The 23,214-nt window shown below is 31.6% G+C and overlaps 2 protein-coding genes across 2 annotated transcripts; one reads left to right on the top strand and one right to left on the bottom strand.

Moving 5' to 3' along the window:
- Positions 1-344: 344 nt before the first annotated feature.
- On the bottom strand, positions 345-6,112 carry LOC111317939 (actin-related protein 3). Its single transcript, XM_022920471.2, has 9 exons — positions 5,610-6,112; positions 5,020-5,479; positions 4,128-4,274; positions 3,372-3,464; positions 3,091-3,210; positions 2,199-2,309; positions 1,517-1,642; positions 1,328-1,426; positions 345-1,142 (listed from the first exon to the last, which is right to left on the bottom strand). Exons 1-9 carry the CDS (start codon positions 5,654-5,656, stop codon positions 1,062-1,064), a joined length of 1,284 nt encoding a protein of 427 aa, XP_022776206.2. The 5' UTR covers positions 5,657-6,112; the 3' UTR covers positions 345-1,061.
- A 7,211-nt stretch (positions 6,113-13,323) lies between these two features.
- Positions 13,324-23,173, top strand: LOC111317937 (oxysterol-binding protein-related protein 1D-like). Its single transcript, XM_022920470.2, has 9 exons — positions 13,324-13,461; positions 13,708-14,253; positions 15,230-15,586; positions 16,421-16,505; positions 16,875-17,341; positions 20,922-21,077; positions 21,271-21,579; positions 22,038-22,382; positions 22,789-23,173. Exons 2-9 carry the CDS (start codon positions 13,738-13,740, stop codon positions 22,960-22,962), a joined length of 2,409 nt encoding a protein of 802 aa, XP_022776205.2. The 5' UTR covers positions 13,324-13,461; positions 13,708-13,737; the 3' UTR covers positions 22,963-23,173.
- The last annotated feature ends 41 nt before the right edge of the window (positions 23,174-23,214 follow it).

Here is a 23,214-nt window from a genome sequence, read left to right as displayed (position 1 = left end):
CTCCTTAAAACTTAGGCAAACGACTACCAGCACCTTTTTCCCTTTTGGTCCCAGGTAATCTCGATTGAATGCATGTGGCAAATTTCACTCAGCCAAACGGTCATGCCACTTTTCTCCTGGAGACTCCCCAACAGCCACTAGAAAGTGTTGTGAAGACTGAAGAGATCAAAAATACAAAACATGCTTCCTGTGTGTCAACTGAATCATGCTACTCCAGGCTACAATCCCACCGTATAGCAGTATAGTTAAAGCAAGCAACAACACTCGGTACTTACTTTCCAATATATTTATATATTTATATATGCTATAGCATGCCAGAAAGCCTGTAAATTGGAAAATTGAACTTGGAAAAATAACGAAAGAATAAATCCCATAGAAAAAAATCGTAATCATTGTAAAATGTACCTATTGTGCACACTGCTACTCAAATTACAAGTAACCCATATTTGAAACTTAGCTAGCTTTTCATCAATGGTACACAAAAGACTAATACCAATTATAAAATGTCACAAAAAAAAAAAACAAATTTCTAACTCAAAATTAGTACTCCAATCTTGCTTTCTAACAGAAAATGTACTGGTGGAACAAAGGCACAGAATCACCACTGTGTTTGCTGCGGCTACCTTCAAAACACAACCAACCACCCTACTCCCAAGATGAGAAATTTTTTTTTTTTTGTCAAATCTCTATCACATCCTAAGTAAACTGAACACTAAAAATGCAATTAAGCTCAGCTGATTTTTTTTCCAACTATTTGATACTCCATCTGATTCTTAAGTGTTGGCAGGGCCTGCTGACTGCATTCTATAGGCTGCTGTGAGCACCACTCCTAATTAAAAAATGAATGTAAGAACTTTCCTTTTTTGACCATGGCAATTGAGACTGGCTAGTGGCAACCATGCTTTACCCACCTCTTACAACCAATACACATGAGCACCAAGCAAAGCAGGAACATCGGAAGTAAACTGATGTGCATGATGGAAGTGGAAATAGCAAGTCACCCACTTGAGCATCTTAGTATAATGATTTTTCGATAATCAGCTGAAAAATAGTTATTTGCCTCAATACATCCCCTTAAAAACAGGATTTGTGCGGCAAATGCTTGCTCCATATTCCTCATATTCTGCTTTTGTATGACATGCCTGCACATGGAGGAGGTCAGGAGACTTACAGCAAAATCCAAATTTTAGTATTTTGTTTAAGATTGATGCACCGCAGACAATTAACATATCAACCAAAGCAAGAACAAGTGTAAAAATTCAATGCCATTCAGCGGCCTGTATAGAAACAAGGGTGGAAGATGAGTTTTGGAAGTAGGGATTCATACCGCAAAAAATTCAGGTGTTGATGCAAGTACAGAACCTCCAAACCAAACTGCAAATCTTTGGATAGGATGACTGACAACATTAACTTCCACAGGTTGTGCCTGGAAGGTGAAGCCCAAAAGGAGATTAGTACTGAGCTTTTGCAAAATTTTAATGGGATGAAAACACAAGTTAAGCACGATAATCCTTACTTTTATTTCCCCACCATGCCGTGCATCAGATGCAAGAACTCGGGCATCCACAATCTTTTTCAGATCTCGCTGCAACCTTCTGTGGAAATCTTTGAACATGGTTGATCCACCAGATAACACTATATTCTGAAAGAGTTAAAATAGTGAGTAAAGAGTTTAAAAAGTTCTTATATCAAAATATGATGTTAAAATTTCCTTTTTCTCTTCTCAATTCATTCATTAGCCTATGAATTTAACTGCAAGCTTCATTTGAATTTTGGTCATTATCAAGAATGTAACCAACAATCCGCACAGCCAAGTACCAATATCTTGCAACTAGGCTGAGAACTTTTTTGTGGTAAAATAATAGGAATCAAACAGATATGACTTTCAGTACCAGACCAGGTTTGAGAAAACAATTTCTAATCAACTCATGAGTCCCGAAGAGACAACGATGCAAGAGATTAAACTAAAACAACCCACATTTCCAAGAATTTCATCCTTGAAAATTAAACTAAAAATTGACAGTTGAGCTAAGAACCCATCAAGAAGCAAAGTGCATGAGTACCACTTCAATCCTTAATCAGTGCATCTCAACCTTCAAATATAATACTTTCTTGTTGTTTCATTTAGATTCATCTTGGCTAAGAACCAAATTGTGCAAACTGCTTTTCTTTTTCTTTTGAGCCTATTAATAGTTCACCTTATACAAAGCTCTTCTTGTGTCAATTGGTGCTGACTGAATGCACCTATCTATTACAGCTGGTAAAGGAGTTGTAAAATCACTGCTATAGATCTCAGGACTAAAGAAAACCTGTCAAACCAAACATTAGAAAAACATCAGCAACAAGCAATCTTCGAGAAGCAATTTATAAGCAGTAAAGCTAAGCAATGTTCCATTTCTTGGAGAACAAAGTGTATCATCAACTACCTAGTTGCATCACCAAAGTAGGAAAATGCCAAAGCATGCCATTAAGAAATGTAAACAGCAGAGGCAAATCAAGAAAAACTTACATACCCAGCTCCATATGCTACAACTATGTTTCTGTCAAAGCAAGTTGACTTTAATTAATCAAGAAAATATATTTTGTTGGCAAGAGCACAGATAGAGCATACTCTATATTCTCTCATATTAAAGGGAGATTTTTAGGATAAGTGGATCAGAAAAAAGGCAGAAGGAATGTGCTTTTTGACAAATAAAGAGTTGACACGAATGGTAGCTGCAAGGGAACCAAGCCTCTAGAGCGAGCATAGCTTGATTATTGACATTAAGGAAAAGATCAAACATCTTTGTACTTAGATCCTGATGAACATGAAAACCATTGCTTGAATGTTATGAGATTGATATATGTATTAATGAAAGGGAAAAATCTTCATTGTGCAGCCAAGAGACTAGCCATTTGAAAGAGTTAGTTAATATGATTCTTAAATTTCTCCATAAAAAACATGTTACTCTAGCATTAGTCATAATAGACTAACCCCAACCCCTCCCCCCACCCCTGGGAAAAAAAAAAACTTAATAAATATGAAGAAATGCCAAAAATTCCAGTAATCTTAAACTTTAGGAATGAGTTTGCAAGAAAAAGAGGACAAACCTCAGGGCCTAAAAATCGTTCATAACCAATATCACAGGAGTATGGTGCCCCTGTCTTTGGTCTAATACCTCTCCATTGTTTAATGTACTTTGCAGGTTCTTTGTCATGCTTGTTGAACTCCTGAGATAATTACCCAAATAAATAGTTATTAACTTATTATCAAATTACCATTAGAATGTCAGAACTTGTGAACTTCATTATCTCATGCTGGTTAAGAACCATGAGGTGAAAGGTTGGGCCAAAATATTTCCAAAATCACAATCCAATAAAAGCAAAATAACCTTGACAATATCAGAACAAGTATAGCAGAACATCTCCTTCACTTTCCGAGCTGCTTCAAATGAGTCCTCCGGTGGAATTTTCTCTCCTCTTTCCTGCAAATAACAGTGTCAAAAGGCAAGAATCCATGATTACAGAATACTAATTATTTTACAATCTCCATATCCACAAATCTATGACACACACACACACACATAATAACAACTATTAGAAGAGTCAATATCCAATAATAATATCTATTAGAAGAGTCAATATCTAAGTCCAGTATTTGAGAACCTTTGCAAGCAAAGCCATCTCAGTGAACGGATTCCATGAACACAATGATAATATGACGTAAAAGCTCCAGAAGTTAAAAAAAAAAAAAGAAGGACAAAAACACTTTAATTTAGCTTGCCTCCAGAAAACAGCACTTTTCTGAAATTAAAACTAGCATTCTTTCAAATGGCAACAAAATTCAAAACAATAAACTACACATATATAATGACATTGAGTCTCCTCAAAGGGGATACAACACAGCCCAAATAACAATTGGAAGAATGCATGATACTGTCACAAACTGCAACTGAGTGTTTGAAAGCACAGCATATAAAAGAAAAGTGCATAAGTATATAAATCCAACCATTGATAGCGCTGTGTAACGCCAAAGAGTGTAGATAATCTTCTCATCATGACATAATAATAACCTTAAGTACTTGAAAATTGAATAAATATCAATCCAATGATATCAAAGCACTAGAGAGTCATGAAAAGAAAAATACCCGCATGAGTTGCTGTATGAAGAGAGTTACATCTTTTCCAGCTATTGGTATTGATTTAATGCTGCTCCCAATAACATAACCGTCTGCAACAGGTACAACATGTGTAGCTCCATCTCCAACATCCACTACCACCCCTGTCATCTCACACTATAGAAAATTGTAGGTCAATCTAAATGAAAGTGATCAATATACAAGGATGATTAGCAAGAAAACAATGCACATAATGCAGGGTATAAAGCTAAGTGCGGTTCTTTAAATTCTATAACCATTAAGCATTCAACATAATCCATATCTTATGCCCATATGATTAGCAACAGGCATAAGCCTTCATCATAATTCTCTCAGATAATTAAAGATAAAATGAATAAACAAATTTTTAACAAATTAAAACAGTATATGGTAGGCATAATGTGCATTAAGTCATTTACATGTAAAGAATACAGAAGTAGAAATATTTGAGGAAGTTGGCAAAGACTTTTAAGCTCATAACAACCTCCTCCAAGCTAAACGTATTTTCAATGTAAAGACTGGATAAATTTAGATAAATCTGTAAGCATTTGTTACAAAACATCATTTATTATAAAATTACACCAACAGAGTAGAGAATTTAACACATTAGATTAAGAAAAAAGCAGTTCATACTTTTTACGGGACAGTGATAATCTAATAATCAATATTACAATTTTTTTTTCAATCACTAAATGGATTAAATAAATTGTTAGTTGACTGCTGAATACGTAACCATCCTAGAACCAACATTCGCACTCATGATTCAATTTCACACATATAAATAATACTAACAATCACGGAGAATCAAGGACCGCAGTAAATAACTAACCAAGACACAGAAAACCAGAAAACAACAGAATACTATAGAAAATTAGTCACCAACCTTTGACGTAGTGTACCCAGCTGCTAAAGCAAGGACAGAATTCACAGCAATATAAAGCCCCGGAACATTAAACGTCTCAAACATAATTTCACCCGTATATTCTCGATTCTCAGGAGCAGTAAGGGGACTCTCGGTCAACAAAAAGTAATGATCCTCAGGATCACACCGTAAATAATTGAATATACATTGCTGCCAATACCGTTCCATAGCATCCCAATTATCCACTTGACCATGCTTAATAGGATAGGTAAGGTTGTAAGTATTACTTGACCGCGATCTCGCAAATGCTTCATCTCCAATGAAGAAATCAAGATCTGCCATTACCCCAGCTGAATACTGAGCTAACCAATTTGATTTTGAAGAAGTTCTAGATTGATTTAGAAACGACTCGTTAACTGCTACTACTGTTGGTTCAATAAAACACGGCTCTACATTACCCGCGAATCCCATCTTAGTATACCTGCAAAAAATAAAAGGATCAATTCAATAATAACAAAAAAGAGATGGTCGGAAATGAAATATAACTGGGGAACTTCATCAAACAGATTGTGAGAAGGCAATTTAGAGTAATATTCAGTTATAAACCGTACCCAGTGCCGTTATCGATGACGACAGCGGGGCGAGAAGTGGGGTCCATAAGGAAGAGAAACGGAAGCTAGGAAGTTGTTTTTGGCTGTGGTAGCGGTGGCGGTGGATCTGCGAGCGAGATCCAAGAGAAAATCGGGGGCAAGGGATCATGGTCATGAAGCGCGCTTGAAGAAGCGCAAATAAGGAGAAGCGAACTCCTCCGATGGTATTGACTCGATATCAACAACAAACTTTGATCCCAACCGAAAGCAGCGACGTTTCAACGGTATTAGCTTCTTCAAAGGTATTAGCTTCTTCAAAGAATAGCAGTCGTTGGCGATATGGAAACTCAATGATCCAATCATGCTACCCATTTCAAAACTCCATGCCCATCAACTTTATCATCAAAATCCAAATTCCCTCTTATTTTTTCTATCTCGATCGATACTTTTCTTAGCAATCAAACTACAGAAAGACACCACAACAACTTACCTTTCGTGTACTTTCTTTTTTTATTATTATTATTATTTTCTTTTTTGTTCCTTTCTCCCTTTTAAGCTTGGAGAGGTACGGCTTCGTCAAATTTTGACCACCAGTGCCACCATTTTTCTTGATTTTAATTTTTATTATTATGGGTGATTCTGGACCGCTTGATTTTTTTATTGGAGAAATTTGGGACCCTCGTTTTGTTGGGATTGAAAAAGTAATGTGGAGGTAATAATTGGGTGTGACGGTTGTACTGGGGAAAAGAAAAAATTTTGAAATAGCAGAAGGAATCGAATGGTCCTGACTCCTAAGATCTACGAATGATGTGAATTTAGAAAATGAGTTTCGGAGATGTGTAGTAGTGATGTGCGAACTTTTGGTTTTCATCGTAGGACCTAGTGTGCCTGATAATGCTGTGAATGATCTAGTGATCTATGACTATGGGCCATGTGAAATTTTCCAGTTTAACAATGACAGTCTTCTTCGCAGTTTCAGTGCATCATTCGGCTTCAGTTTAACAAAATTTGTGAGTTTTCTTTAAATTTTAATCAATACTGGACTGACTGACAAGGCTTATAATATTTTTATTAAATTAAAAAATAGTACTATATAAATTACATATTTTATAAATATCATTCTAACCTATGTCTAATATTATTATTTATAAAATGTAGATTTTTAAATTGTTTTGTATATGAATAACTAGATTGTCTAAACATTATCAATAGGATCAAATTTGGAACAACAATTTTTGAGTCTGACCTTGGTTAGCTTTAATTTGAGATATCATTTTATTTTTAAATTTATTTTTATTTTTAATTTTAAAATATAATTATTTATATATTAAAATATTTGAAAAAAATTCGAGCATCCTAAACTTGATGGATAAAATCTTGGGCAAAGCTTTTGAAAGGCTTATTAAGTTTAGTCTAATTTGATCGAATCTAGGAACATCATTAATTATTGACAGTTGCATAATTTATTAGTAAAATTAAAAGCTCTTAATTTTAATTATAAAAATTCAAATATTAATAATTTAAATTTAAAAAAAAAAAAGCAAAATAGATTGTCTAAACATTATGTTATCTCCAAATGATAACATTTAGCTAAAAAAGAGTAAAGTGTTTGATTACCCAAAAGAAATAATGTTAACAAAATTATTACTTAGATTCATTAGTTTAGAAAATCGAAAATCAGACAAAACAAGCCATCACTCCACTTAAAACTGAAACCATGAGGGATCAATCTCATCAAGGTAATTACAATATCCGACCATGGTAAATCACAATAATTAATTTTTATTATAATAATTTTTTACTGAAAAATATAATATATCAATTAATATTAATATTAATATCTCTAGATATTTTCAAATTCAAATCGCAAGAATAATTATTATTTTATTTTTCTTCATAATTTTGCAAGTATCCTATATTTCTATTCATAAAAATGTCCTATAACTTTATTTTTCCTTTCTTTTTCAAAAAAAAAAAAGAAATAATTTAATTTATCAAATTCTGCACAATTGACAAACTTTCCTTACGAAATGAAATGAAAAGAAAATTTTGAAATCTTCCTTCCCCCATAAAATTTGCATGCAAATCAGGATTATAACATTTATATAACTCAAAATAATACAAAAAAATGCAAAAACCATGAAGTAGACAAATGAAAAAAAAAAAAAAACTACAAAAATTCAAATTTTTTATATTTAAAATTATTTTAAAAATTTAAAATTAAAAATTTATTACTCTATCAATAAATACGTTCAACTTTTTAAAGTAGCATTGAAAAATCGGAGGCCACCACACTCCACCGCCACATAAACTTGCTTTTTCAGCATTATATCTTTTACCCTTTGATGATACTCCATAATTGTACTAGTTTTGCTTTTGTCCTTTTTGTTTTTTAGTTATTAAAATAAAAAAATAAAATAAAGAAGTGAAATGTTGTGAACGCCTATGATTCTATCCTATCATTTTGCCGTCGACAATCTTGCTATCATTTTCTGATAAAACATTAATATAAATTGGTTTTGAGAAATAGGAAGAATCCAAAGCTAAATAATGCAACTCCTCATTTATTTTTTCCCTCTAAAAATATAATAAGGAAAATGAGATGGAAGCTAAGCCAAGCAAATATAATAATCTCAATCTCATCGTCGCACTTTGCTCGGCTACAGGTTAACTCAACTAAAACACGTGCCACGTGTTTGGCCACCTTGCCTCATGTGGGTTGCAAACCATTTGGTGCTTGGTTCCCCCTTTTTTTTTTTTTTAAATAACATTGGACTTTTCCCATCGTTTTTTTTCTTTAGCCCCTTACATTTAATGGTTGTATTTTGATGAATTTTATTTATGATAAAAAATTTAGACCGTGTTCGGTGACAAGTTCCGATAGGATACGTAATCATTATTGTTTATATAAAAAAACTAACTTTTTTAATCCCTACAATATACGGAATTTTTATTAAATTTTTCATAATTTTAAATTAATTTTTTAATTATTTATCTAATATATAATTATATGTTTATAAATACTAAATTACAATTAAATGATAATTTATACATAATATATTATAAATGATATTGTTCATCTAAAAAAATTTTAAACTTTTGTAAATTTTCAAAAAGTGTAAAAATCATTTTTTCTTTAAAAAATATTTTTTAATTTATTTGTTAAATACTAAAAATTTTGCTATCACTTTTTTTTTTGTTTGATAAAAAATTAAGAATCAATATTTAAATAGTTAAAATTAATAATTATTTTTATCATAATGTTGATTGGGTGGTATATATATATTTGATTGAACAACAAATCACAATTTTTAATTTTGTTATAATAATTTGCTTTTTATTAGTTCCTATTTTCTACATACTTCGAGTAATTATTACATAAATATATTGGATTAACAATTATTTTTATATATGTCAATAAAATAAAATTATTTTTTAGATAAAAAAGAAACAATAATTCTTTATATTATGCTTAAAAAAATTTTGAAATATATTTTTTTATTTTTAATCATTTTTAACATAATTAATAGTATTTTTTGTGAGTTAGATATGATAGTGATTATCATTTTTCTCATATCATCCATTTTAGATAAAGAAATTCAATAATAAAAAGTATAACAAAAGGAAATAGAAAATATTAATTTACATATTAATTTGTCAATATTAAATATATACAATAATAAAAGCAAATATGTTAATAAATTAACAAAAAATTAAAACATTTAAGAAATGAATAAAACAAAAAATATATATAATACAAAAAGTTAATTATAATCAATCAAAGCAAAATTAAAAAAAGTTATGGACTAATGATAAACAAATAAATTAACTAAATATATAATATAAAAAATATTTGAATTAGAACATAAATAAAACATTATATTTGCTTTCAAATCAAAAACATATTTTTATCTAACTTTTTTATCAATATTCAAATATCTCATATTTTCATATAAAGATATAAACTTTTGTTACTTTAAAAATACATGCTTTTCTAGTCAATAATTCATTAACTTATTTAAAAGTATTAAATTTAAATAATTTATTAAATAATTTTTAATTTTTGATAAATTTTTATTTGAATTTAAATAATAATCTAAAAATATTAAATTTAAATAATTTATTAAATAGAATTATTTGACAGAAAATAAAATTTTATTAAGTATATATATTTGGAATTGTCATTAAATTTAAAAAGAAAAGATAAATTATAATTTAATATATTCGAATTCAAATCCTACGCAAAAATTTCAATCTTAAATAGATTTTGATTTCAATTTAAATAATTTATTAAAAAAATTTATTTGATAAATAAAATAATATAAATATTATTCTATGTGTCACTAAAAGAGATTATCCACCTAAACATTCACATAAATAATTTTGATAATGTAATTTGTATGTTGTAATATAATATATATTAGATTATAGTTTAAAAATAATAAAAATAATTATAAGTATTATAATTTAAATTAAATCTATTATATATAAATTATTTTAAATAATAGTATGAATCGATTAAATTAAAATTTGAGTAAATATTTATCGTATTTATAAAAAGAGTCTTAGTATGAAAATAAATTTAAAAAATATAATTATTGAAATTTAAATATTATATTTATTAAATATTTTTTAATATTAAAAACGCTTTGGAGGCCTAAATTAAATGTTCCCATCTCAAGTAACCAGACCTAATCTTTATTTTTTTCTTTCTCCTAACGTAATTAACAATTTAACATTATGAATTTATGACTATGATGAAGATGATAGTTGGATGCTTGAATTATCCCAATAATAAGTAGCAAAATTATGTTACATTCCTTTGTCACTTACTCAATCATTAGTATTCTTTTTTCCTTAGTCGTTAATCTTTGGTAAAACTAAAATGAGTTTTTGTTGGTAAATGGGATGGCTTTATGCTTTATGCTTTATCCTTTGGAAAATTAAAAGAAAAATAGCATTGTCTTTCTTTAACAAGTCATTCCTTTTGAAGTGATTGTGAATATGCCCTATGTATAGTTTTTGTAGACAAGCTTGAATTGTGTTTGCCTATTGGTTGGTTGTAGGATTTATGTCCAAAGGCAACAAAGGACCATCCCGGATTTACTATGACAAACATAGCTCAACCACAACAATTAAGGGATTGAGGCCAAATGCAAATTAGAGGTATTTCTTCTCATAAAAAAAAAAAAAAAAAACCATTCTTACTAATTTGTTCCAAAAAAATTTTCTTTTTGAATTTATGATTTTTGAGTCAAGTTAATTTTTTTTAATTAAAATTTATATTATACATTTATCGTAAAAGTGTTTATCGCATGAGTGATAAGCCTAATTAAGCTCGATTGATTTCTTGAAAATTTTGTCCAAAATTCAATAAGACTCAACATTATTTAAAGATATATTAAAAATTAAAAAATATTTTTTATTTGTATGTTAATGTTTTGTATGTATTTTTAAATTAAATAAAAAATTATTAATTAAATAATATCTCAAACCTAATCAAATTAGAATTGAATTTGAAAATTCTTATTCAATATATAAACTTGAGTCGGGTTAGTGGGTTGTCAAGTTTACGCACATGTACATATCTAATCTATAGTGTAATTTTTGAATTCTATAAATGAGATTAAGTTTATTAAGTATATTTATGAAAACTAACAAAAAAAAAGCTTAATTACTAAAACGAAATATAATAATCATTTAACATTTTTTGAAAATTTTAAGACTTTCATCATTATTTGATTTTTTTTTTTCATAATCAAAGGTATAGAGTTTTCCAAGTACCTACCATATCAATTCATTGGAGTTGGGTTTGGAAAATATTTTTCTTATAGGGTTGGGGTAATAGTGTTGATCCTTAAGTATCACATTTAAATTCTCAAATTATTTGTTTTTACATGTAACAATACTTATTGTAAATGTACATGTTAATTTGATAAGAATAAGAGAAGTGAATAAATGATCACTTTATTATTATTAGTTTTTTTAAAGGAAATTACATCCTAAAAATATAAGAAAATATTATAAATATTAAATTTAAATCTTAAACTGACCGATACAATTTCTTAAAAGTTATTGCATAAAATAATTAAATTAGGCTCTAAATTCACATGATTACTTTATTGATAAAAACAAATTTAATGATTCAACTTTTAACATTTTCATATGACTAATGGTTGTAATGCAATCCTATTGTCTCTAATCACCTTCAAAAGAATTAGTTTAACATGTGTATTTTGTTTATTTTTCTTTTATCATGCATAGAAACATAATTACATGGTTTCCCTGTTCTTCAACATGATGATGATACATTATTTATCAAATATTCTAACATATGATTTTGTTCAATACCTAAATCCCAACAATATTATTTTTTTATACACACGCATATAATTACATTTTTAATATTAATCTCAAATAATATTGTTGATATCCGAACAGTTGATTCAAAATTGATATATAGTTTTTTAAAAGAAAAGATTTAAATAAAAAAAAAAAGTTATTGCAAAGCAGCTTAGATGTCACTGATAAATATTAATTGTAATGAATTATTATTCATGAAAATTTTTGGAGATACTGCTTTCTTGAAAGCGATCCAGTGTGAGAGTCGTTGCATGACTAGGAAAAGAAGGGCAAGTATCAGTAGTACTCGTAGCCATGACGTCGGTCAAGCCTGAAACTCATTAAAGAAAAATCCCAATTCCAAGCCAACTTTTTGCTAACCATTCCGTTACATTCGTAGGGTTCATTTAGTAGTATACTATGATTAATTTTTATTATGTCACTATTGTATTTTATGATTGATCTTCATTTTATGGTTATAAACGAATGATAAACAGTTTGTAAATAAATATAATTTTTATTAATTTTTATTTATTTATTAAATTTAATAAATGATATCATAATTAACATTTTGAGATTTTATAATTAAATGTATAAATTATGAGTACAATAAAAAATATTTATATTCAATTTGTTTATAATGTAAAAATGTAGGTGAAAAAAATTTCAAAAAAACACTTTACGAATAAGTTTAGTTTTATTAGTTTATTAAATTTAACAAATATTTATTAATTAAATAAATTAAATATTAAAAAATTTATTAATATTTAATTTATTTTACCTATTTTATTATAATATCATTTTACAATTGAACCCCTACTAATCTAACCATAAAACACAACTATGAAGCAAAAATCTCTCTCTACCAAATAAACTCGTAAACAGACTTCAATGAAGTTGTTGATTTTCCAGTTTTACCAGTTTTTTTTTTTTTTTTTTTTTTTTTAAATCCCATATTCAGCCCGGTAAAAGAGACAGACCAAATCTAATAAATGAAACCCCAAATTTTTTTTTCCTGTTATGGTTCTTAACAAGTCAAAAGGAGCCAACAGGGGTTGCATTGCCCGTCGAGTAGGTTAGTCACATACAAAACCTCTGTCTCAGTGCATTGCTGCTGCTCTGTTACGGTCTCACTAATCGCTTTCATAACCCGGTTACCACAACACCCCTAACAAACATCGCAATCATGGTTAATAAATGCGAAAAATAGGGACAAATACGTCATTACAACGATGAACGGGGCCATTACTCAACGGACAAACACTTCCCCACCCCCTTCCCCCTCCTTCAATCACGCACGTTAGCTGTCTCCCCCAACAATCATCGTTACTCCCAAAAACACCAAAATTGAAAAAACTTTTTTTAAAAGAAATCAAATCCCATGCGTTTACTTATATTCGTAAGGGAGGATTTAATTTTAATGGCGTTTGGCTTCACCTACGCATAGAGGCCTCGCTGGCTCCTCTACTGAAATCACTGACCACTGCCTTAAATGGATCTACGTGCTCACCGCACCTCTTCATAACTTCTAGTAACTGCGCCCATTACCTCCCCTCTCTCTTTCTTTCTGTTTTTTTTTTTTTTTTTGTCCTTTCAGTAATCTCCGTTTCTATGCCATTTCAAAAACGTTTCGTTTCGAGCTCCGATAGGGTCTCGCATTCCCTCGGATCCGGCAGGACTCTTCCTCAATCGGAGCTCCAATTCCAGCTCTGCAGCTGCTTCTCTTTGTCTCTGGAATTTATCTGAATCTGATCGGATGTCGTTTTTGTGAATGTAGGATTTGGTTGTTGCTTTTAGCTGAAAACAGATGAATCCTTTGTGCTGCATTGCTCCGGTATCCATCGATCGTGACCGGGCCAACCCGGTGGTTACCAAATCGGGTCCTCAATGCCAGCTAAGCATCGAAACTGCCGCCAGAATCATTAACAACTCTTCCAAACCAAGTTTCTCTTCTCAAGTTTCCTCCATCAACGCCGACGCCGACAAATCCTTGCCGTCGGTAACGAATCACTCCTTGGCTGCATTATTCGACGACCCAATCATTGGAGAAGTTACTTCCGTCCACAGAGTCGCCGGGATCCTATACAAATGGGTGAATTATGGCAAAGGATGGAGGTCGCGGTGGTTTGCGTTGGAAGACGGAGTTCTCTCGTATTATAAAGTTCATGGACCTGATAAGATTTTGATGAGTCCGGCGAGGGAGAAGAGCGTACGAGTGATCGGTGAGGACTCTGTCCGATATATGAGAAAAGCTAACTGGAATAACAATCGGGCTAACTCGGCGTCAACTCACTGCAAGCCATTTGGTGAAATTCATTTGAAGGTTGTTTTGCTTTCTTCCTTACTTTTATTACTCACTTCAGTTCCGCGTTTTATGTTATTTTCGTTGCTGCGGCAAAGGGCCGGTTCTTTTGGTATTTTAAAAGTAAAATGAAACATACGGACGATAAACTTTCTTCTTCTGCTTCTTCTTTTCTTAATCTTAAATGCGTGGTTATTGATGCTTGCATTGCATGCATAGAAATTTAATACTACTACTAAATTACGTAGGAAATTCTTTAGTCTTATTTTTTTTTATGGAGCCACTTGGGAGGACCCATCGAATCGAAACTGGGAGAGGCCGTGAAATATTGGGGGATTAGTGGGAATAGAAAGGTTCCTTTTGGGTTCATTCTTAAAAAAATTCTATGTTGCTTGCTTTGATGTATCATGTATGGAAGTACTTGTTTTTGGGAAATTCTGTTTTGATGGTGTCTAATATTAAGATTACTAACATGTGGAGAAAGTCTATATAGTAGACTAGCCTTTTACACGGTTCTTTTGTCCATTGTGGTGGCAATAAATCATCCAAACATAATTTCAGACATTCACTTGCAGCAGTTGCTCCTCTCTGGATGAACACTTTAGAAATAGCCTAAGTACACTTGTCATTTCACATGAGAATCAGACTGGAAACTAGCCTATTTTACTGAAGCATAACACTACTACACAATTTCAAATCTCTTTTTTTTTTTATAAAAAAATATTAAAATGCCCATTGGCTGTGTACCCTGTTGGTACGGTGTTGGATTTTTAGTTTTAGTGGTCATGGTTCAAATCCTGGCAGCTTCAAGTCCCCCCCCACCCCAAAAAAAAAAAAAAAAACTCTAATTCATGTAACTGTTTTTATATTGGGTGCTGGGTACTTCTCTTGCACCCTGGAAGCTTTGATAGTCTCCTAGAGAATTAGTTTCTGGCAACATATTTTATTTTATTCTATTTCTGGGGAAAGATGACTGAGTTTGGAAACTAATGCACAGGTTTCTTCAATTCGTGCAAGCAAGTCAGATGATAAAAGGCTTACCATATTCACAGGAACAAAGACTCTTCATTTGCGTTGTTTGTCAAGAGAGGACAGAACTGCATGGATTGATGCATTGCTGGCTGCTAAAGATCTTTTCCCTAGATTGCTGTCAAGTAATGATTTTCAACCTTCTGAGGATGTTGTCATCTCAACTGATAAGTTAAGGTCTCGGTTATTACAGGAAGGCGTTGGTGAGGCAGTCATTAAAGAGTGTGAGTCTATAATGCTCTTAGAACTTTCTGAGATGCAAAATCAGCTTAAGACTCTACAGCGCAAACATATTATGTTAATGGACACTTTGCGGCAATTGGAGGTACATGTCATTTACCATTTTAGAATAGTATAATTTAATAATCAAATATATTGAAGAATGGAGATAGCATGGACCTGTATTCTTTACGTTCTCATCCACTGCACTCTTGTAGCTTGAGACTTGTTGATAGATATCATCTAGTGTTCTGCCAATCTCATACATTGCGGTGTTGGTATTTGGGAGAAGATCCTCTCCACTACTTAAAAGTAGTGAAAGTTTCCACTACTTTATCTAAGGTTGATTGCACTTTCAATTAGATCTATGGTTGATATGTAATGATTTTAATTTGAGTTTTTAAATAAATAAAAATTAATTAAAATTATAAAAATGGTTTGAACAAATATCAACATAGATTTATGTGGAAGTGCATTATTCACCCTTAGATAAAGTAGTGGAAGCTTCCACTACTTGAGAGGATTCCTTCCCTGGTATTTGACCTGAGAATAAGATATTTGACAGATCAACTGAAGAATCACCTAAATTTGATTTGGACACGTGTTAGTGTGTTACTATGCATGAATAAATTACTAGATATTCTATCTACAAGCCTTCCATATCATTCTGTTCTTTTTGTTCTAGTTTGGTCATTGAAGTCCATAGGCTTGTACAGTAACAAACATCTCCCTTATTTTTAAATGTTGATATCTGTGGTATTTACTCAAATATCCAGGGCCTTTTCCCCTTTTTCTCTGTTGGCATTTTATATTCAGATTTGTTTACTTGTCTTATAATATCTTATAATGTCATATTCATCTTTTCTTGAATATGAAAAAGGTAAACACAATAAAAGTTTTGCTTTTGAGGTGTAATTTCTACCTTCTAACTTGTTTGCAGACGGAGAAAATAGAGCTGGAAACTACTGTAGTAGATGAAACGAAGGAACGTGAATCATATTGTGGACAAGGAAGAAGATTTAGTGGTGAGTTTTGCTTTTAATTGTAATAAACAATTTCTTTTTAATTATTAATCTTGCTTACCCCCCTTCACTCCTCTTTATTCCTGAACTGATTTGGTGTGTGTAATATTGATTAAGTATTTTGGAATTATTTGTGGGCAAAATTATTATTTCTTAATTTTAAGGGCAAACTTGATTGGAAGGCTTAGGTTATTGTTGGTTATAACCTGCCATTAAATAATTGCTTGCTTGACTGCAGGAGAATTTAGCTAAATTACTCTAGGAAAGAGACTTTTGTTATTAGGAAAAATTTTCCTGACAAGATTCTTTGCATTACCTAGCGTTCTATAGATTTTGAAGTTTAACAACTGTCTTGCCTTCTTCATGTTTCAGATTTCTACTCTGTCATGTCAGAGGGTAGTGCAACTGATTCTGATGCGGATAATGAAAGTCAAGATGCTGCAGATATTGAAACTGATGAAGATGATGGAATATATTTGGATACAAATGACTTTTTGTCTTCAGAAGCTTTAAGAAGTGCTTCCTACCGATGTAGGGAAACTGGAAATGGCTGTTTATATGATAAAGATGCTTTCTTTTCTGATCGCTTGTGTGGGTCTGAAAAGGAAATTCAGATCATTAAATATCCTTATGTCAAAAGGAGGGATAACCTGCCAGAACCAAAGGAGAAAGAGAAGCCAGTTGGCTTGTGGTCTATTATCAAGGACAATATCGGAAAGGATTTATCTGGGGTCTGTCTTCCTGTGTATTTTAATGAGCCACTCTCTTCACTGCAGAAATGCTTTGAGGATTTGGAGTATTCATACTTGGTTGATCGAGCCATGGAATGCGGAAAGCAGGTCAGGTCCTTAGCTCTGTTTTCTTTTGTGGGCAAGAAGTTTTAAAGCATGATCCGCTAGTGTCCTTTTAATCCAGGTAGATTATGTACTGACCTTATGTAGATTAGCATATTAGAAGTTGCCAATACACCTTTTAGGCATGTAGTTTTCTTGGTTTTTTGACTCCTTCATCATTAACAGCTGTCTAGCAAACTTTGCTAGTTGTTATGTATCATCAACTCTTAGATATGTGTTTCTCCTCTAACCTAAATAAATAAATAAATAAACAAGAAAACATTGGAGAAAGAGGAAGAAAGAAGGAATGTAATAATGGAAAGATCCTTTTTTTCCTGTTAGTTATCTCTTATGTCACAAGATATCTGTATATGCACCACCATTTGCCTTTTAACTCTTTTTCTCTGGGATGTGTTTGTTGGAAACTTGCTGTATAAATAACACTGAGCATTAGTTTTGAAGCTTGATTTTCCCATCCTTGGTTGCTGCTTTGAAATATATTAGGATTTGAATACTTTCATCACTCTTTAGGAGGGGGCAACCTTCCACTGCTTATGGGGGTTGTTTTTATTTGTATGTGCTACTTTATTTATGCAAAGATGCTTTCTCAACCACTTTTTGCTCTGCAATAAACATGAATCCCACCCTCTATTCTCTTTGGGCTTGGAGCTCTCTATGTTACCTGTTTTTGGAACTGTTTCCATGGACAAGCATGCTAACCTTCCTTCAAACCTTTTTTCTGGGGTAAAGTAGATTGACCAAACATTGGGAAAAAAAATACAAGGCATTAAAAATCCTTCTCAAGCTCCTATAACGGTTAAAAGAGTATGGTCTATGAGATCTGGTCAATCCTACTTTTTAAATGTAGTCGGCCATTGTAAAGCAAGCAAGTTGAAGAATGCCCCTGAATTTGCTTTGGTTGTTAGATACGAAAGAGCACTGACTGATGCTACGCTTGGATATATATTAGATAAAGGAAAGGAAAAGAAAAGAAAAAAAAGGAGAGGAACGTTTTTTAAAGGAAAGGAAAGGGTACATGTACCTCTTGTTTGGAGAGTTAAAATTAATAAAGGAAAGGAAAGGAAAGGAATTCTAACAATTATTGTTAGGATAAATAGTGAAAAGGAAAGGAAATAATTCATTATAATATTTTTTTTCAATTATAACCTTTTTTTTATAAAATAACATATAATATACAAATATATCTTTATACTACCTAGCTTGTATAAACAAATTTTTTTAAACAAAATTGAGCATGTTTAATACGGTAAGATAAATTAGCTACTTATGGATCTACTCTTAATTTTGTGTTTAATTCAACCTTTTAATTTATTCTAACAATAATTTGGCTTGTTTTGTTGTTAAGACTTGAAAAATTATAAAATATTTATAAAATGTGATGTTATATAAAATACTCATAAAAAGAAATTATTTTGTGGGAAGTGTTAGTTATATAATTAAATCAAATGTAATAATAAAAATATGCATATAATAGTCTTTTTATAAAAATAAAATTTTTTCAACTTCCCTTTCCTTAGCTTTTCCTCCAAATTAGGTATTAAAAAAATGAGAATTATGAGGGAAACTAAAGGTTATTGAGTTTTCACCTTTTTCCTTTCCTTATAGTGTGTTTGAATTGAAGGAAGGGGAAGGAAAATAAAGTAAAGGCAACAAAACCCCCTTCCCTTTGTTTGGATAAATTTTTAATTTAAAAAAAGGAAAAGAGGTTGAAACCAAAATAACCTTTGGTTTAAAAAGAGGTGGAAACCAAAATAACTTTTGGTTTACCTTGTAAACTTAATTTTTTTAATACCTCAATTTGGAGGAAAAGTTAGGGAAAGGAAAGTTAATTTTTTTTTATTTTATAAAAAGATTATTATATTCATCTTTTTATTAATACTAAAAACTTAATAAAAAAAACATAACCACATCACAATCATCATGTAATTTTTTCAAGGCTATCATTTTTTTCAACTAAGCTTCACATATCTTTTCCAATATAAAATTTTTTTATAATTTTTTAGTGATTTGATTTTAATGAATGGTTGAATATGAATAAACATATTTTTTGGATTTATGAGATGTTAGGTTAGCTCAAAATTTTTTATTTTTTATATGTAGTCTATTATAATTTGAGTTTGATTAGTCAACAAGATGATAAAAAAATATACATGCTTTTCGATCAAAAGATATACATACTTTCTTGTCAAAAAGTACTATTTTGACTAGAGTTTTTATGTGATTGCTTTTTTTTTTATTTAATAGCTTTTATATGAATACATCGCCAAAGTGATAGTGTACTGAAATTTTGGCAATAGCTAAAAAATCCATCAATGCATATCTGTAAAACATCTTCCTGTTTCACTTGATTAAAAACCATTGATATAACAGCAATTGTGAGGCCAGACAAGATAGCAAACATATCATGGTCCAAGAGTGCTTTAAAATCACAGACAATGAAAGGTTATAATTGGAAAAAATTATTACAATGAATAATTACCTTTCTTTTTCACTTTTTATCCAAATAGTGGTTGCTAGAAATCCTTTCCTTTTCTTTCCTTTATTAATTTTAATTATCCAAACAAGAGATATATGTATTCATTCCTTTCCTTTAAAAAACTTTCTTTTCCTTTCCTTTTCTTTCCTTTCCTTTATTAATATTTATCCAAACATAGCATTAAATTAAAAGTTTATTCAAATAAAGGAAGGGTTTTTCTGTTTCCATTACTTTCCTTTATTTTCCTTTCCTTCCCTTCCCCTCAATCCAAACATAGGGTGAATTATTAACATTGCTTAGTCTCTCTAAGGCTTTTAGGGCTGGAATCTTGAATGAATGTCAAGATATTATTTTAAAAGGCTAAAACTGTAAATGGACCAAAGCAAATCAATTTACCACACTGAACTACCTATCCTGTTGTTTTTATGCATATGCTTGATCAATACTTTTTCTAAGTAGGATCATGCATGAATAATCTGAACTTTCTTTGGGAGATGCCTGTTGTTTTGTTCTACATTATGCATTATTGTTCTCTCCCAACAAACAAAATTGTTAATTAAAATAATTAGTTTGGAAAAGAAATATCATAAAAAAGGATAAAAAGTAACTTGCAGCTGCCACCGTTTTTCTCAAATGTCTTTCTGCATGTCTTCACTACCATTGCTTCCTGACATTTTCTACTACATGTGATCTTTTGCTTGATTAGTTGGATTCAATGCCTTAGAAAAGAGAGGTTTTGCGCCAGGGAGACTACATTACCTAGCTTCACTAGCATTTTAACTAACATATGTGGTCTCTCAATTCTATATAATATCTAAGGAATTCCCATAAAAGACCATTTTTGTGATGCATTTCTTTCCAAGTTGTTGCATTCTTTCATAATTTAATATTTTGGCTGCAGAATTCTAATTCAACTACAGTTTATCATGTCATTAAGTCGTGTTTTTTGTGTTTTGCTTCTACATGTCTAAATGTTGCCACGGTGCTTAAGTTTTCTTCTTAGCTTCTAGGCATAAGGAATTCATAACAGCTTTTTAATGAGTTTATTTACATTATAGTTGATTGTCAGTGATTGTTGACATGGTGCAGGGAAATGAATTGATGAGAATTCTAAATGTTGCGGCCTTTGCTGTATCTGGCTATGCATCAACAGAAGGTCGACAGTGCAAACCTTTCAATCCTCTTCTTGGGGAGACCTATGAGGCTAACTATCCAGATAAAGGACTTCGTTTTTTCTCTGAAAAGGTGCACTGTTATTCACACCTAAGCTCTAACAGTATGTTGGACTAACTGGTTCATGACTGAATTAATGGTAAAACTCTGATGGAAAGATAAACAAAAGGCCTTTCCATTAGCTCATTGTTGTTGAAGTAGGTCAGGAGTAGTCATATATGACACATTTGATCTAAAAATTGGTTTGACAAGCTCTTGCATTCAGGTGAGTCACCATCCAATGATTGTTGCTTGTCATTGTGAGGGTAAAGGATGGAAATTCTGGGCAGACTCCAATCTCAAAGGAAAATTTTGGGGACGATCCATTCAACTTGATCCTGTTGGTATTCTAACCTTGCAGTTTGAGGATGGAGAGACTTTTCAGTGGAGCAAAGTTACCACTTCTATATACAATATCATTCTTGGTAAAATCTATTGTGATCACTATGGCACCATGCGCATCAACGGCAGTGGCAATTACTCTTGCAAGCTCAAGTTCAAGGAGCAGTCTATCATAGACCGAAATCCTCATCAGGTCATATTTTATGCTCCTTAATGAATTGGTAAAACAAGCTTCATCAAGTATTTTCCCATAGTTTACCATAGTTTCTATCTATGGTAGATAAGCTCATGTTCAGTTTGTTTCTTATTAGCTGAGAGTTCCACTGTTCTTAAATACCTTTAACTTGACAGCGATTCTAAACAATAATTCATATGTTGATTCAAATTGTTATTTGATTTACTTCTATCCCTAAAATATTAGAAAATTGGCGTTCAAAAGGTTTCAGTTGGCCAAAAACATGCAAAATTTTGGTAAAATGATGCTGAAAGCAATTTTGGTGCGCTGCTTCATGCCAAAGTTGCTCACAGTTGTTTGAAAACCTTGTTGACATTAATCAAATGACAAGCTCAAGTCCTAAGGTGATTATCCATTGTTCTGATTGACCATCATTAGAAGAAGAATAAATTGATGGTTTCTCTCGATACTTTCAGGTTCATGGATTTGTGCAAGACAATAGGACAGGAGAAAAGGTGGCCTTATTGCTGGGAAAATGGGATGAAGCTATGTATTATGTGCTGGGAGATCTGACCATGAAGCCAAAAGGATATGATCCAATGACAGAAGCTGTGCTGCTGTGGGAAAGAGGCAAATCTGTTACTAAGACAAGATACAATCTTACCCCTTTTGCAATATCCTTAAATGAATTGACTCCTGGTTTATTGGAGAAATTGCCTCCAACGGACTCAAGACTGAGGCCAGACCAGAGACACTTAGAGAATGGAGAATATGAATTGGCAAATGCAGAGAAGCTGAGGTTGGAACAGTTACAGAGACAGGTATATAATTTTTACAATGTTTATTTTTGAGTCCAATGAGTGATGGCCATAGGCTCCAGCCTCTAAGCCTTTGGTACTTGAGAAATATGCTAACAATGATTGGTTTGAACTTCACTTTGACAACCACCGGTTGTTTGTCTGTGAGCTTAAACTACATTTATTATCTTCTTTTGTCTTTGTTTTATTTTTGTAAATTACAAAAGAGTTGGAATGATCCTCAGACCTTGGTAGTGTGATTAAGGATCTCAAACTAACTCCACTCGACTCTATGGTGTGGTGTAATATACTATCGTTGTTCTCTGCTCTTCAAGAAGGAAAGAGCATTAATTAGATTCTCTGTACTTTCAGCAGATAAATCATTCATTGATTTGATTTGATTTGATTTATTTATTATACGGTGATTCAGGCAAGAAAATTACAAGAGAGAGGATGGCAGCCAAGATGGTTTCAGAAGGATGAGGATGGTTGTTATCGTTATATTGGAGGCTACTGGGAAGCAAGAGAGAAAAGGAATTGGGATGGAATCCTCGATATATTTGGCCAGACTAGTGATTCACCTTTGCGTTTAGTTGAAGAGTAAGCTGTCTTTTGGCTCTGCTTGCTCGGCTATATTTTGGCTATTGTTTATTTCTTTTTCCCCTCTTATTTCTTGCCTATGATGATGCCTGGACGCAATTGAAATGTAGCTCAAGTTATAAATGAGCTCATTTGGCTTTGCAGTCGCAGTCTCAAGTTGCAATTAAGTTATACCTATCATCAGTTGCAATAAATGATATCTGCATATTTTGTCCCTTGACTTCTTGTTTTAAAGTGTAGGAACTACCATATAAGG

Source organism: Durio zibethinus, chromosome 2 (assembly GCF_047325235.1).
Source record: "Durio zibethinus cultivar Kanyao isolate XHJ-2024 chromosome 2, ASM4732523v1, whole genome shotgun sequence".
In the NCBI taxonomy this organism is placed as follows: Eukaryota; Viridiplantae; Streptophyta; class Magnoliopsida; order Malvales; family Malvaceae; genus Durio; species Durio zibethinus.
Note: the sequence above shows the minus strand (reverse complement) of the source record. Positions and strands in the feature narration are given on the sequence as shown.

Excerpts from the sequence above, each read along its gene's own strand:
- LOC111317939 (XM_022920471.2), bottom strand. The coding sequence starts at position 5,656 with ATGGACCCCACTTCTCGCCCCGCTGTCGTCATCGATAACGGCACTGG. Across the intron at positions 1,643-2,198 it reads CAAGAAGAGCTTTGTATAAG|AATATAGTGTTATCTGGTGG; the intron begins GTGAACTATTAA and ends TAACTCTTTCAG. Across the intron at positions 1,143-1,327 it reads CAACACCTGAATTTTTTGCG|GCATGTCATACAAAAGCAGA; the intron begins GTATGAATCCCT and ends CTCCATGTGCAG.
- LOC111317937 (XM_022920470.2), top strand. The coding sequence starts at position 13,738 with ATGAATCCTTTGTGCTGCATTGCTCCGGTATCCATCGATCGTGACCGG. Across the intron at positions 17,342-20,921 it reads CCATGGAATGCGGAAAGCAG|GGAAATGAATTGATGAGAAT; the intron begins GTCAGGTCCTTA and ends GACATGGTGCAG. Across the intron at positions 22,383-22,788 it reads TGGAACAGTTACAGAGACAG|GCAAGAAAATTACAAGAGAG; the intron begins GTATATAATTTT and ends ACGGTGATTCAG.